This window comes from Pelecanus crispus, chromosome 12, assembly GCF_030463565.1.
Source record: "Pelecanus crispus isolate bPelCri1 chromosome 12, bPelCri1.pri, whole genome shotgun sequence".
Taxonomy (NCBI): Eukaryota; Metazoa; Chordata; class Aves; order Pelecaniformes; family Pelecanidae; genus Pelecanus; species Pelecanus crispus.
Genome location: NC_134654.1, coordinates 10,318,179 through 10,334,825, shown reverse-complemented (window position 1 = coordinate 10,334,825; position 16,647 = coordinate 10,318,179). Strand labels below are relative to the sequence as shown.

Genomic DNA, 16,647 nt, shown 5'->3' with positions numbered 1-16,647 from the left:
TGAGGGGATTGAGTGTGCCCTCAGTAAGTTTGCAGATGACACCAAATTAGGTGGGAATGGGAATGTCACTCTGCTCGAGGGTAGGATGGCCCTGCAGAGGGACCTGGATCGATGGGCCGAAACCAATTGTATGAGGTTCAACAAGGCCAAGTGCCGGGTCCTGCACTTGGGTCACAACAACCCCATGCAACGCTACAGGCTTGGGGAAGAGTGGCTGGAAAGCTGCCTGGCTGAAAAGGACCTGGGGGTGTTGGTCGACAGCCAGCTGAACATGAGCCAGCAGTGTGCCCAGGTGGCCAAGAAGGCCAACAGCATCCTGGCTTGTATCAGGAATAGTGTGGCCAGCAGGAGCAGGGAGGTGATTGTCCCCCTGTACTCAGCACTGGTGAGGCCGCACCTGGAATACTGTGTCCAGTTTTGGGCCCCTCAGTACAAGAAGGACATTGAGTTGCTGGAGTGTGTCCAGAGGAGGGCAACAGAGCTGGTGAAGGGTCTGGAGCACAGGCCTTATGAGGAGCGGCTGAGGGAACTGGGATTGTTTAGCCTGGAGAAGAGGAGGCTGAGGGGAGACCTTATCGCTCTCTACAACTACCTGAAAGGAGGTTGTAGTGAGGTGGGTGTTGGTCTCTTCTCCCAAGTAGTTGGCAATAGGACGAGAGGAAATGGGCTCAAGCTGCGCCAGGGGAGGTTTAGATTGGAAATTAGGAAAAATTTTTTCATGGACAGAATGGTCAAGCATTGGAACAGGCTGCCCAGAGAGGTGGTGGAGTCACCATCCCTGGAAGTGTTCAAAAAATGGGTAGATGTGGCACTTCGGGACATGGTTTAGTCTAGTCTACCCTTGATTGGTTTAGTGTGGACTTGGTAGTGTAGGTTAATGGTTGGACTGGATGATCTTAAAGGTTTTTTCCAACCTAAATGATTCTATGATTCTAAAGCAAAACAAGGAATTTATTCACCACTTCCCATCGGCAGGCAGGTGTTCAGCCATCTCCAGGAAAGCAGGGCTCCATCACACGGAACGGTGATTTGGGAAGACAAATACCATCACTCTGAACATCCCCCACTTCCTTCTTCTTCCCCCAGCTTTATATGCTGAGCACGATGTCATGTGGTGTGGAATATCCCTTTGGTGATTTGGGGCCAGCTGTCCTGGCTGTGTCCCCTCCCAGCTTCTTGTGCACCCCCAGCCTGCTCGCTGGTGGGGTGGAGTGAGAAGCAGAAAAGGCCTTGGCTCTGTGTAAGCACTGCTCAGCAATAACGAAAACATCTCTGTATTATCAACACTCTTTTCAGCACAAATCCAAACCAGAGCCCCATACTAGCTACTATGAAGAAAATTTAACTCTATCCCAGGCAAAACCAGGACATCTGTGTTGTACTCCATCTCTCTTTCTTGTGCTGAAAGTAAATTCAGCTCTGACAGTGTTCAGGGGATACTGTTACTGCTGTAAAGAAAAATTTTTAAAGCACAGTTACCTTCTGCTTAAATAAATGATGGGCTATTTCAAATGGAAAGAATTGCTTTTGCTTCTCTTGTGTGGATAAGTTGGCTCACGATAGATGGGCTTTTAAGAGTACTGGCAGGCTGGGATAGCACAGAAAGAAAAGGAAAAGGTGTGCCTGGATCAATTAGTTAATTGTTAGATAATAAATGATTCCTTTTCCAATGCACACAAACTAAGCTTCCTTTTCATTTACTGCTCCAACTTTCCCTTCAGAGATTTGATTACAGCGTTCTCTCCCAAAGCAAAGAGCTCTTGCCATTTTGATGTAAACATTCATTGACCCTCTGTGGAGATTTGAAAAATCATTTTCCTGCCATTAACAATGATAAAACTGTAAACAATATTGTTAAAGATGCTTTTGGGGGCATCAAACCAAAAGGAACAAATTAAAGGACTTGAATAAGAAATGATGTGTGCACTTTTACCATTGTCCTTGGAGAAGGAAATTAGTACACGCAGCACTGTATTATGCATCAGATAGTAGTTTCATGTTTGCAAATAATTTTACGATTTTTGCAAGTTTGGGGATTCAAACATTTTTGCTATTGCTCTATTGCTTTGTTTCTGATATGTTGGTTCCAAAAAAAAAAAAAAAAGCCGAAGGAAGAACAGCAATAAAACATGAGCAAAGTGTTGCCTGAGATGTTCATTTAGTTCCCATTAGCACAATAAATGAGACTGTGATGCAGTTTCGTCTGGTTTTATATCCCCATACTTCTCAACAGGAATGGGTTTTAGACCTGTATCACAAATGGAAACTGAGTCATAGGCTGGCCCATAGGACCACTATGGAGCAAGGTGTTAGATTAGAGTCTCTAGAGCTAGTACCATAACTAGTGGTTATGTCACCAAAAAATAACCCCCCATCCATAACCTTCTGCCTTAGCTTGACTTTCATTCATTTTATCTAGGGCTAACCCTCCAAGTATTTCACTCTGACGTGAAGAGCGGCAAGTAATTTTCTTTACCAGTCACCTGGCTTTGTGTGACTGCACAATTCCCTGGTAGTCCTCTGCAGCTCTGCACCGCCCTGGCAGGAGCTACAGAAACGTGCCCGGAGCTCACGGTGAAAAGCTGACTACAGACAGAGCGACACAATCCTAATTGGAGTCTTGTGTGATATAGAGACACACTACTGCTGTTCTTTCAGATAATAGTGTTAAAGGCAGATTTCTATAAAGAAAAATATCCTCTGCTTTTGCCCTTTGCCTGTTTTGTATTGAGTGAAGCTAGTGTTGGGTTTGATGAAAGTCAGAAGAGTTGGGAAGAGAGTCAGTGCAAACCACTAACTGGGTTATGTTCAGTGAATTGCATGGACAAAAACCACATTTCTGTGGCTTCTTTTTAACTCAGACGACCATGCTAATAAATCCTTAGCTCTTTTTGGTTATGTTTCTGTGAACATTGCAAGTTTGTTGTTGGTTTTTTGTTTTGTTTTCCTCCCAAATTCAAATTTGCATTAGATGGCTTTCCCTGAAAGTTCACTTTTTCAAGTTGAGTTTCTATAATATGATACAGGTCAATCAACAGTGATTGAGGAAGAGGCTGGAGGAAGACCTACTCACCCATGTTTTTTCAGTGTTCAGAACAAAAATCTGCTTTCTTTACACACTTTGCCTTTAGGGGAACGTAGAGTCTTTAGTGACCCAAACCCAACTCTACACAAGACCCATTCCTACAACTATGTTTTGCTTAAATATCCCAATAACCAGAAAGCCGTGAACTCATGAAGACAGGATTCACTAAACTTCTTGGCTTAAATTCACTTAATTTCCTCTTATATTACAAGTAGAACTCCTTAAGTTGCAAGCAGGGCTGTAGTCAAGCCAAGGGAGGCTCCTTCTAGTGAAAGCTCAACACGAGCCCTGAGTTGCGTTAACAGTTGGGGGAAAAAAAGCAGATCCTGGGAGCACTGGTGAGCTGGCAGGATGGCCTGCTAGATCAGGGATAGCACTGATGCGTTGTACCTGCCTCTGTTGCAAACATGCTTCAGTGCTTCTCCTGCAATGCAAACAGATTGTCACCCTATCAGTGTTTACTTAGAGCTATGTAAGACTATCTAAATCAGTAGAAATTTATGCACCATTTGGTAAAAAGGGGCAGCACAGGATGAATGCTGACTTGGGAAGAGTGGACTATCTGAGCTTGTCTCACACCTTGTGACTCTCACAATGCGCGCTTGGTGTGCACGGCATTGCTCCACGCCTGGCCCGTGTCGTGGGGCTCCTCAGCCAGGGGGGCTCTCTGGACACATCAGCTCCAATGACTCTGCAAGGCTTGTTTCTTAAATACTCCTCAGAGGCTTGACAGCAAGCCTTTTAAAGCTGGTTTTAATGTCAAGAAATAGAGCTGTGTTCAGTTTGCCTTGAGTCTGTAGAACCAGAGCTGTAAAAAGGTTTTTGCCATAATAACCCATACTGACCCCAGGCAGGTGCCCAGTGCTCATCACCCAGGTGCCAAACAGCTCTGAATGCACACCACGATGTTCCTGGGGTGCATAGCAGGTGTCCCACCAAAGACCCTGCAAAGTCACTGACTAGAGTTGTAGCCAGACACCCAGTTGCCACTGCCTTGTGCCATGCACCAAGAAATCCCAAGGTGTGAGGGGAAGCTGTGGCTTTAGCTTTGCCTGTTGCCTGCCCTTATCAGAGCAGCCTAGTGATTTTGACTTCTAGACAGGTAGGCAAAATCAGCTAATAATTATTATTCTCACAGAACTTGAAGTTGCCAAATCTGTGTTATGAGAAAAATAGGAAATTGTTTCGAGTGAGAAGGAGCACCCATTACTGACTTTATGTCTGTGTTTCCCTACAAACAAGCATGCTGATGTTTTCCATACAGTCAAGGGACAAAGATACATAGTTCATTCCGAGTTCACCTGTACGCTGATGAATTTGGGCTCAGAATTACTGTGTGATGACAGGAAAGAAAACTAGTACCTCGCAGGCACTATTAAGGAACAGCTCTCAAAGTTTGTGAGAATAACAGAAGATGAACAACCTAGTAATTCTCTTCTGTTTTCTGTCTCCAGTGGTTAGAGTGTGAAGAGATGACTGCTTTCAAGCACAAAAGCAGCTAGTTCCATCAGCAGTCTGACACCTGAATTTTTTGCCCATAATGAATCTAGAAAGTTCAAACAGTATTTGGGAAAGTGAAACCTAACCGAATGCATTTCTTTCCTCTCATTTCTCCCCTCCTCCAGCCCTCTCTCCTCCTTTACTGTGTTCTCTACTTAAGCAGGTGATAAAAATGAGTTTTCCAAGATGGGAAAAAGTCAGCACCGTACCGTGCAACTCATCTGTGGCTGCAGAAGAGGAAGGTGGGGTTTGTCATGGCTCACTTAATGCAATGGGATGTTAAACCTGCTCCAGCGGCAGCATCTGTAGTGCATGCGACATGTACAAGCCAGAGAGATAACCCTGTGGTTCCAGGGTAAGCGTAAGGAAGGTGTATGTGGCAGTCATTCATGCTGTGAAACACAGTACAGTTTCAAAGGCCTGAGAAGAGAGTGTAGGAGTGGAAGGATGAGCGTATACCTATCTAAATGCTGTTTTGTTCTAATATTTTTTTGACTGCTTGTTTCTTCTATCCCCCTTGTTATTTGCTGTACCAAGATTAACATTTCCCAAGCAGAAGGCATTAACCAGTGAAGATTCTTTATGGAATTAAGACTTGAGGGCCTCAGTTATGTCAAAATGGAATAGTGCCTTCCATGAAATGTTTGTTGCTGGCATGAATTTTTTTATTTCACTTCAAAGTAAAAGGAAGTGTTTCAACTTGAAACTATAAGAAGCGATTTCCTAGTTTTGATTTATCGAGAACTTGTTCCCTCAACTTCTGTTGCCCCTTTTTGGGAAGTAAGGTGGCAGAGAAGACAAAGTAAAATGATGAATGAGAAGTAGAGGTGAGGTAATTCCTTTTTTTTTTTTTTTTTTTTTTTAGGTTACTTCAGGAAAATTGAAATTTTTTAGACCAAGAGCTGCTTCCTCTCTTGAGCACTAGATAGGCTTTCAGACACATTGTATCCACCAAATCCTTATGAATGCCAGTATCCAGTACTGCTGAATATCCAGTAAGAATGCTAAAACCTAAAGAATGACACCCTGTGGTTGTGTGAAGTGAGGTGCAGCATGGCTGTAGATCTGCTGCAGGTTCCAGTCCTTGTGCTTTGCACCCTTGAGCACCCTTATCATTGAGGATGCTTACAAAGTGCCTTACAGACTGGAGCCTCAAAATGCAAGTGAGCCATTTGGAGGTAACTGGGTGACTTTTCTCACTGTGTGGAAGAAAGGACTTCTGCCAAGCACCTGGCACTTGCGTCATCTGGGCACCGGCCAGAGCAGCAAGGTTCAGATCCAGGTTTTTGATTTAGCCCCTTTCATTAATATAGGTGGTGAGTGGTGATGTTCGAAGTGAAAATTGCACAGCAGAGCTCACTTGAAATAATTTATGACCCAGGAAGAAAAATCTGTGCTAAGAATAACTTCTAATTACATCAGGTCAGTAAATTATTCTACAGATTCATACCCAGGACAAGTCTTGGGGATAGAAGATGTGTTAACTTTAGTATGTCCACACCTAAAGTCATTGGTTTGTGTAATGTTCGCACTGAGTTCATAAAAAAAAAAAAATCTCTGTATTTAGCTCCTTCAGTGGACAAATAACAGATGAGTGCAGTAACACTTGCATGGTCTTAAACTGCATTTATATTTCCTGCAATACATCTCTGCTAAGCACCACAGACTCTTTGCCTGTTGGCAGTCATGCTGGGATGGGAAACCAGCATTGTTTGTATTCATCAGATGGAGTGGCTTAATGAGGGAGCTGCACCTGGGTGGACTCGGACCTTTTCATCTCCCTTATATAGTCTCCTTCAGTAAGCTGAGCTTTCCACTCCATTCCAGCATGTAATATGCCTTAGTTTCTTAATGTGGTATATTTTCTTACTACTACTTCAGTGTAGTTTTGGCTTCTCTCTTCACATTTGGCAAGAATTTATTTCTACACATAAGTCAAGATAAAACAGATTTTCTTACAGAATCTTCCTAAATATGATGGTGGAAGTCTGTTGAAGGGGGAAAAATAAACCAGCCAAGTTGCATGTTGCTTGCTTTTTTTTCTTCAGGAAGTATTAAAAAAATGTTGTCATGATAAATGAAGGAAAGATATGTTTTAGTATCCCACGTAACAGGTAACAGTTTTAGAAAGCAATACTGCAAATGCTGTGCTTTGACTGGTGAAAGCATCGTGACTTGGACTTTGCTAGTCATACAAAATAAACTCCAAGTGTGTGTTTATAGAACCAAAAAAATATCTCCTGTGGTTATTTTGCAGGATAACTCTTTAATATTGTAGCTTTGTTTAATCTGCAGCTTGGGAAGTCTGGACTGACCAAGTCTGACTCCAGAAAAATAGAAATCATATCAGAATTACTAGTTGGTATTGTTTCAAGCTACTGCTCGTCTTTCATTTGCAGCAGTAATTTGATTTGCATGGGCTCTTGTAGTCCAGACCACATGGAACTGTTCTGATGAAGACTTGAACCACAGTGTGATACTGGTTTAATGAAGGCAAATATGGTAGACGCCCAACTGACATTTTTTTTAATAATCCTTGTTTATTTTTGCCATGTGTCCTGGCTTTATCAGTAAGCTGTACTTAAGATTAGTATCTTCTTCAGCATATCCACATCTATCTATCTATCCATCTATCTCTCTATTTATTTATTTTCTGTATTGCAGGTCATCCTTTTTGTGTTTTGTCTTGATTTCTGTTCCTTCAGGGTGCTGATCATTTTTTCTATTATTCTGCCCCTAGTTGTCTCGAAGTCTAAATAAAGGCTTAGATAACTTCCCCAGCTACACAAAAGTAGCATGGAGAGGGGCTGAATCAAGGTCTGCCCTTTTAACTTTACATAATGTAATCTGTAGCTTAAACTGTCATTATTATTATGGATTAGACAAGACCATCATGGTTATCGTGTTGGAAGTTTTGGCATAGCAAAGGCTGTAAGACTTCCCTGAATTTATGTCTGTTCATGAATACTTGCTTTGCTTGGCCACAAATCTGTTAGTTTTGTTCTGTGTTGGTTTTGAAAATGATTAACTTTCTGTAATGAACCAAACTCTGCTATCACAGTGACTCTTTAGGTGGTCCCTGATTGTATTTGCTAATGTCTCCATCCCAGATCTGAGCACAACTAATGACTAGAAGGAATGTTGCTGCTGTCCTTTGACCATTTCTAACAGTGCTATGACATCTTTAGTGTTTCCCTTGGTAGGGATGGTAGTGCGGAGTTTATTTAAACAGCTCATACGGACAATAATGCTCCTTTTAACAGGGTAGCAGCCTTCTAATATCAGGCTGCAGAATTAAGTTACTGTAAGAAAGGTGAACCCACCACTTTCTGATCAGAATGTTGAGTGGGAAGTCAATTGACACCTATTGCAAAGGGCTTTTTTTTTGTCTTTGGAGTTTAGCTAAGCTGTGTTTTATCAGTCTCACCAAAAAGATGGCAAAGTGTCTTGGCTAACAAACAAATATGCTGTTTAGAAAACACCAGTCTCTTCACTGTTTTCAATTTTCAGTGCCATTTGACTGTATAGCCTTGTAATTAGATGGTGTAAAGTACTTAACATGTTACACAAATATGTCAAAACGCATTAACAGCACAAGTGTTCTTTACTCCTTTCCTAAATACATTTCACAATATGTCGTACTAGAATCCACCTCTTGTCATTATTTATAAAACTGCAAAGAAGTTAAGATCATCAATTAGATGATTAACATGACACTGTCTTTCTGTACTAAAAGTATATATTATCATGATAATGTAGAGAGTGAAGCATGCAAATCCCTTCTCATCTAAAATGAGAAGACAGCCTGGAATAAAACCCAACAAATTATGTTTTTCATATTCACTCAGATCAACTTTCTGCTGCTGCTTCTCAATTCCCATTCAGTTCAACTGCTTCTTTGCAAACTTTTAGGCTACCTCCAGACTTTGCATTTGAATGCCTTTTAGGCATTATGTTGCTTTTGAATGGCATTTGGCCGTGGTTTCTGACATGTGGGGAGGCCAGATGCCCACCTGCTTCTGGGAAGGATCTTTTCCATAGAACAAAAAGCTTTGCAACAGTTTACCCTGCTGAGGCAACAATTAACTAAGTAGCTTCCTTATAAATGAGAAGATAGGACTTGTGGCTTCCTTAAAGACCATCAGTTGTGCTGAATTTTCAAATGACCTATAGCAGTATTCCCACAAACATGTGCTTTGTGTGTGACCCAGAACTGATGGAAGTCACATTCATTCCAGTATTATTGCCCTTGTGATCTAGGCAGGCCTGGGGACCAAATGTCTTGAGGAGACACTTCTGGTGCAGACCTGCAAGTGAGGCCAACCAGTACGCTTTCCTGCCTGCTTTTTTTTCCTGTGGAGACTTGAGTGCTGTTTGCAAACTGAAATGATGCTGTTGCTGCATCCTACACATGCTTTCCTGCTCTGTGCAAGCTTGGGTATTACTTCCATACACAGTGTAAGCTTTGCAATTTCAGAGATCTAATCTAATAATAGATTGGTCTACATTTGCTGCGTTGCCAGAAAAAGACATATGTTGTCAGGCAGTCGAAGTCAGCAACAGTGCTGAAGTGGAAATGTGCTGAAACATGAAGGTGGCAGAAATCCAGAAGAATCTATCCAAGGCTTGGCTATTAGGAAACTAAAAATATTGTCTTCTTACAGATATGCTTTCCATGTGTACTTAGAGAAATACTGTTTGCCTGATGTCTCAAAATGATTAAAAGGCAATTCTTTTCCTTTCTTGGCTTTGATGTGATAATAGAAGATGCTGTTGGCATTCAGCTTATCAAGAACTGGTATAACAGGAAAGAGAAATGATTGGAATAACTTGAATGGAAGACGAATGTGTAGTATAGTGCGGGAGAGAAACATGACATTGAGTTGCTTCTGTCATTGGTGATTCAAGACACAATTTTTGAGTTGCACTCACAGTGGAAGTAGATCTTTACATATCTATGCTGAGGCACAGGTTTTGGGGTGAGGACTTGAGTTTTGACAGCATGCAATGGTAAGAAAATTTTCCATGCCATATTTTATCACACAATGTTTGCAATTCCAATTTTTCATTTTTAGCTTTTCCCTGGGGAAAAGAATGCATCTTTGGCTTGAACAAAGTGAATGTATACCACAAGAACTGCTTGTCTTCTCTCTGCTGGTGAAAAGACTTTGCTTTTAAATTCAGATGGCTCTATGCTGATGACCTTTTACAGAATTGCAGTGAGGTAGGGATTGGGCTTTGAGCTGTTATATGAAGATGTGAGGTTTTGACATGCGTTCTGAGCCAGCAATTACGGGATTTCATCTGTACATAACCCTTAAATATCATCACTTTTAGATGTGTGCTAAGAAAATGGCATCTGTCACAATCGTACATTTTCTGCTGGGGTCCATGTACACACACAGACTTGTAGTACTGTTCTGGAACAAAATTTCTTCATAAATGCCACTGCAGATCAGGAAAGATTTTTTTTTTTTTAATATTAATGTTTCCTCCTTTAAGACCACTAGCTTCTCCCTAGTCAGCATGCATATGGTTCGGTGGGGTAGTAGTAGCAAGGAATTTTATTTCAGTGACTTCTCCAGGGAATTAATCCAGTAAATAATAAATACTTATACCTCCTGGGAGCCACCTGGAACAGCATCCCAGAAGTCCTTTTTACCTAGCTTGGATCACCCATTGTACAGGTAGTATCCTTGTGCAGTTAATAAGTGAGAGTAAAAAATTCGGGCTCCTACTGTTTTCTGCTTCTCTTGGCACTATTCCTGGAGAGAGTTGAGTTAGTAAATGTGGCTGTCACAGTAGCTATTACCAATGACACAAAATAATTAAGTTGTGGTTTCTGTTGTGGTGGGGCCACTTCTGTATTTTATAGTGATATGTCTGTGCTAGGAGGGAGAGTGTCATGCTTGATTGTCGTGACTGATGCTTCTAGGAAAACAGGATGAGTCTCTAAAGGCAGGTTGTCTGATACTTTCCATTTACATGAAATCCTGTTGGTTACATGGCAGATCACTAACAGAGCTGCATGTTGTTTCTTCTCATTTTCCTGATGAGGTGAGGGGGAGGGCAGCAGCCATCTCATCTTTCTCCCTGTTGTTTTTGGAGGGGATAGCTGCAATCTTTGTTCTTTTCAGCCAGTCAAAAGAATGCTCAAGCTAGTTTTTAGTCTGATTCTCTAATCAAGTGAACGCTTCCATTTTCTGATGTCTTGAGCCACCAGTGTGGGTATCCTGACTTTCAGAAGTCCTAAAGACTTTGGGACACAGATGCTCAGCTGTGCTGAGAAGACATGGTAATCCCTGGTTGCTGAGTCCTGCTGAACTGTGCTCCATGCAGAAATTATAATGCGAACAGACTGTGATTCTTAGGGGTCTTAAGAACAATCTTTCTTTTTCCAGTATTTAAAATATTTTCTGTAGGTTGCCTCAGATATATCTGATAGTATTGAGTTGACTACACTCAACAGGCATGTGCAGGTCAACCAGGGGATCAGGCCCAGCCAGCATGGGTTCATGAAAGGCAGGTCCTGCTTGACCAACCTGATCTCCTTCTATGACCTGGTGACCTGCCTAGTGGATGAAGAAAAGGCTGTGGATGTCATCTACCTGGACTTTAGTAAAGCCTTTGACACCATCTCCCACAGCATTCTCCTAACAAAGCTGGTGGCTCATGGATTGGATGGGCATACTCTTTGCTGGGTAAAAAACGGGCTGGGTGGCCAAGCCCAGAGAGTAGTGGTGAATGGAGTTAAATCCAGTTGGTGACCGGTCACAAGTGGTGTTCCCCAGTGCTCAGTTTCGGGGCCAGTCTTGTTTAATATCTTTATCAACGATCTGGATGAGGGGATTGAGTGTGCCCTCAGTAAGTTTGCAGATGACACCAAATTAGGTGGGAATGGGAATGTCACTCTGCTCGAGGGTAGGATGGCCCTGCAGAGGGACCTGGATCGATGGGCCGAAACCAATTGTATGAGGTTCAACAAGGCCAAGTGCCGGGTCCTGCACTTGGGTCACAACAACCCCATGCAACGCTACAGGCTTGGGGAAGAGTGGCTGGAAAGCTGCCTGGCTGAAAAGGACCTGGGGGTGTTGGTCGACAGCCGGCTGAACATGAGCCAGCAGTGTGCCCAGGTGGCCAAGAAGGCCAACAGCATCCTGGCTTGTATCAGGAATAGTGTGGCCAGCAGGAGCAGGGAGGTGATTGTCCCCCTGTACTCAGCACTGGTGAGGCCGCACCTGGAATACTGTGTCCAGTTTTGGGCCCCTCAGTACAAGAAGGACATTGAGTTGCTGGAGTGTGTCCAGAGGAGGGCAACAGAGCTGGTGAAGGGTCTGGAGCACAGGCCTTATGAGGAGCGGCTGAGGGAACTGGGATTGTTTAGCCTGGAGAAGAGAAGGCTGAGGGGAGACCTTATAGCTCTCTACAACTACCTGAAAGGAGGTTGTAGTGAGGTGGGTGTTGGTCTCTTCTCCCAAGTAGTTAGCGATAGGATGACAGGAAATCATAGAATCATAGAATCGTTTAGGTTGGAAAAGACCTTTAAGATCATCCAGTCCAACCATTAACCTAACATTACCAAGTCCACCACTAAACCAATTAAGGGTAGGGTAGAAATGGCCTCAAGCTGTGTCAGGGGAGGTTTAGTTTGGATATTAGGAAAAATTTCTTCACAGAAAGAGTGGTCGAGCATTGGAACAGGCTGCCCCGAGAGGTGGTAGAGTCAGCATCCCTGGAAGTGTTCAAAAAATGGGTTGACGTGGCACTTCGGGACATGGTTTAGTGGGCGTGGTGGTGTTGGGTTGATGGTTGGACTGATGATCTTAGAGATCCTTTCCAACCTTAATGATTCCTAGTTTTTACTTTCATTAACAAATAATCCAGTCAACAAGCCAGGAAACATGAAATTACTACTCTACCCTTAATTGGTTTAGTGGTGGACTTGGTAGTGTCAGGTTAGTGGTTGGACTGGATGATCTTAAAGGTCTTTTCCAACCTAAATGATTCCATGATTCTATGATATGTTGGTATGTCAGGGAAAAAAGGCTTTTCAACTATATGTGGTGTTAAACCTTTAGGGTGAGGCTTTTTTTGTTTGTGTCTCCACAGTGGAAGAATCCCATGTCACATTTATTTTTTATCTCATGTTAGAGGTGACATTGTGCTCAGTGCCGAATGAGATGGAGAGGCTGTGCTGCACATGGCCTGCGGTGTCAAAAGATGAGCATAGAGCAGAACAGCAGCAATAGGAGACTGAGGGGGGGGAAGCTTGACTTTGTGTTCATGTGCTCAATGGCCCCCTACCACTTGTCTCTTCGCATGGAGCTCCCCAGGGAAGTGAGGCATCTACTGAGGGAAGGGGCAAGGAGCAGCAAAGGGAATTGGGATGCTCTCTGCTGGTGAGAAAAGCCTCTGAAGCAGTAAGAAGAGATACTGGGCCTTGGTTGAGAGATTAGATGTCAAACCTTGACAAGGCAAGAAACTTCAGTGGGTAAATAGGGAAGACGGGTGCATGTGTGAACTGTGGGAAGGCTTTTGGAGGGCATTGGAATGATTAGTGAGTGAGCAAAACCTTTTGCTCTGTGTCAGTGCAACGTAGCAGGTCCTGGGCTGTGATGGGAAGCCTTAAGGGATATGGTAATTAAGAAAAGTAACTAAGAACTAAGTCATAATAATAAGTGTTTTACCAGCTCCGTTGTGCATAGGCAGGCAGCAGGGAATGTGGGTCATGCAGTGTGAGTGGCTGAGCCAGGAATAAAATCCAGGTCTGTTAATGCCTCAGGCCTCTCCATACACACCAGACCGTGACTCTTTCCTCCAGCACAGCTTGGGTGGGAAAGGACCTCCATTTTAGGTGGAAGACCAGGCTCTGCTCAGTCCAGCAGCTAATCATGTTCTCCTGCTGTTTGCCTTTGCCAGGTGCAAGTTCTTCAGCCTCACGGAAACCCCAGAGGACTACACTATCATTGTGGATGAAGAGGGCTTCCTAGGTAAGTGTTGGCGTGTGCCACTTCGGTATCCAACCTGGGGGTGAGGGTGGAGGAGGAAAACATGTCATCTCTCGCTGAGATTATAAACCAAAGCATTTGTAAAACAGGTCTGTTTGTCAGTGCTAGTAGTACAGCTATGAAAGGTGCTTTGATCACTTAAGCATACTGTCTCTGCTGCTGTGCTGTACAAGGCATTTCACACATGGAATATGAATATATTTTAATGCTGGGAGAAGGACACGCACAAGTCTTAAAGAGAGCTTAAGCATATTTGAAAAAGCAAAATCATCTGTATATCACTGTATTAAAATGAGCTGGCCTTTGTCCCCAAACCTCCACAAGCACACCACATCTTGTGTCTCCAGCTTGTTCATCCAACCTCTCTCTTTAAAAGGAGCACTTGAAGATGAGTAGTTCATATCATCCCCACAACCATCACAATGCTGTGGAGTTGCACATCAGTTCCTTTGGCTCGTCACTGAAAGCTGTGATTTATCCCCCTTTCTTACACCCAGCTCTCTCTACTAAATGTGCCATCTTTGCCCGTGGTGGCTGATGGTCTTTCTCTGCCCATGTCAAAGGTGGAGTCGGCTGTGTGTCAGAGAAGGTGGTTGGCATGTACTTGGGAGCTGCAGATGCTTGGCGTTGGATGAGTGCTGATGGAGAGAATGGTTTGGCTTTGTGGATGGAAATAGTTTGTAATAACATTTATCATGTGGGGAGGTTTTGTTTGTAGCAATGTTACTGAGGTGGTGGAATGAGGAAGTATTGTGCAGCTATTATTATTTTTGTTCAATCACTGCTTTCTGTGGTTTGAATTAAAAGTCTACACATTTTACCGGTTTGGAAAAAATTCATTAATATATGAAAAAAGAGGATTTCGCTCCTGTATAGGAATTAACTGTCAAGTAGCTACTTGTGACACTGTAATATTCAATGGGTTTGTAATATCCAAGCCCTAAGGAGAAAATCAGAAGCTATACCATCCTTATTTAGTACAGAGTCAAAGTCTTATAATCAGTAGCATTGCTGAATTATTCCCCTTTCTATTTCAGGAGTACTCATAAACATAGGATAGAATAAATTATTACATTTTAAAACACTACAATAGTGGCTATAAATTTTCGTAAAATAATCACTAGGTTGAGAATAGGTGAATGGAACTTTATAGCTGTTGCTGTTTGTAATTTGGGAATTGTGGGGTTTGACTGAAAGTGTATGTCACATGTTCTGCTTTTGCTCCCAAAAGAGGAGGTGACATACAGTTCTGCTGCCAGAATGTCCCTTGCTGCATCTTTTCAGGGAGTATATGCACAAAAATTTTATTACTACTATTGGTAGTATCAACTTTTTTATTATCGGTGGTAGCTGGGGAAATCGATTCAAATTTGGTTTTGCCATAATAGTAGGATGCAAAGCCTCCCTCTAAGAGCTTCATTTTAAGAGAGAAGTCACCAAAGGAGGAGAAATGCTTTTTTTCCAAGGGCCACAGCACGTGGCAGAGCAAGAAACCTGGAGACTCCCATTCTCAGGAGGGAGTCTGTGTCACTGAACCATGCTGTCCCTGCAGATGTGCCATGCTAGGGGCACGCTCATCTCCAGCATCACATCTGTGTCTGTGATACCCATGTGTCCTGGTTTTGGCTGGGATAGAGTTAGTTTTCTTCCTAGTAGCGGGCATAGTGCTGTGTTTTGGATTTAGTATGAGAATAATGTTGATAACACACTGATGTTTCAGTTGTTGCTGAGTACTGCTTATGCTAGTCAAGGACTTTTCAGCTTCCCACGCTCTGCCAGGTGCACAAGAAACTGGGAGGGGGCACAGCCAGAATAGTTGATCCAAACTGCCCAAAGGGCTGTTCCATACGATATGATGTCATGCTCAGTATATAAACTGGGGGGGGGGGTTGGCCGGGGGGCAGCGATCACTGCTTGGGAACTGTCTGGGTATCGGTCAGCGGGTGGTGAGCAATTGCATTGTGCATCACTTGCTTTGTATATTGTTGTTATTATTATCATTATTACATTGTTATTATTACTATTTTACTTTATTTCAATTATTAAACTGTTCTTATCTCACCCCAGGAGTGTTTCTCACTCTTACTCCTCCGATTCTCTCCCCCATCCCATCGGGGTAGGGGGAGTGAGTGAGCGGCTGCGTGGTGCTGAGTTGCTGGCTGGGGCTAAACCACGACATGGCACTCATTTCTCTGCCCAGTTGGCACAAGGCAGATTCCTCAGTTCAATCACTGGTGGCAAGTTTGGATTGCAACCACCCCTGTACAGCCTCTAGCAGCCACACTTCTATTTATCTCTCTGGAAATTATTCCAGCCTGAAACAAAGCTCAAGCAGTGGTTTTGCTCATCAGTAGTGGGGGGGTTGTGTTGCACTGTGTACGCCACTGGGTGTACTTGGAGCAAATCCCAGGTCCAGCCAGACCACTGTCCTCAAGGAGCTGTGTGTCCCACTGGTGCCCTGGGTTATCTCCATGAACCAGACAGTGCTGCCGCACTTCAAAGCAGCAGTCCTCTCTGCTCGGACCCTTCTGACTTTGCTACCTTGGCTCTCATACATGCATGAATTTGCTGCTCATAGTAACAGTACCCATGTAGCTTCCATTGGGCTATGGTTTTTGGCAGCATATAACATCCCTTTTTTTCAAATACACCAGATGCAGTTGGGGTGTTAAAGCTGGGCTTTGCAGGAGAAAAGATCACCTTCCAGGCAACACAGGGGATGGAAGGAGCATGCTAAGGACATCCTCTACTATGGCATGGTGGGGAAGCCAGGTGCAAAACCCAGCATGGGTAGTAGTGTCACGGAGCTGGCAGCTTCATCACGTTTTCTTTGCTCTTTGCTAGTAAGTGATGATCTGTTGGCAAGACTTGTATGCTCTGCATCCTGCTAACTCTCCTAATGCAACCTCCATGCCTTTTGGGTTTGTGTCCAGCCCGTGCTCTTCTTTCTGAATCGTCACCACCTCAGGGTTAGCCCTGACCACAGTCTCCACTGTTGCTCCATCCCTGTTCCTTATTTCTATATGCTGTAACGGTTTTTTTCACGGTCTGGAG

General features: G+C 43.4%; 1 protein-coding gene across 1 annotated transcript in view; it reads left to right on the top strand.

Annotated features, from left to right (window-relative positions):
* Positions 1 to 16,647, top strand: part of CASTOR2 (cytosolic arginine sensor for mTORC1 subunit 2) — a 125,083-nt gene that overhangs the window by 55,543 nt on the left and 52,893 nt on the right. The window contains exon 2 of the mRNA XM_075720128.1: positions 13,505 to 13,575. Coding sequence (XP_075576243.1) covers positions 13,505 to 13,575 — 71 coding nt within the window. The remainder of the gene's footprint in view (positions 1 to 13,504; positions 13,576 to 16,647) is intronic.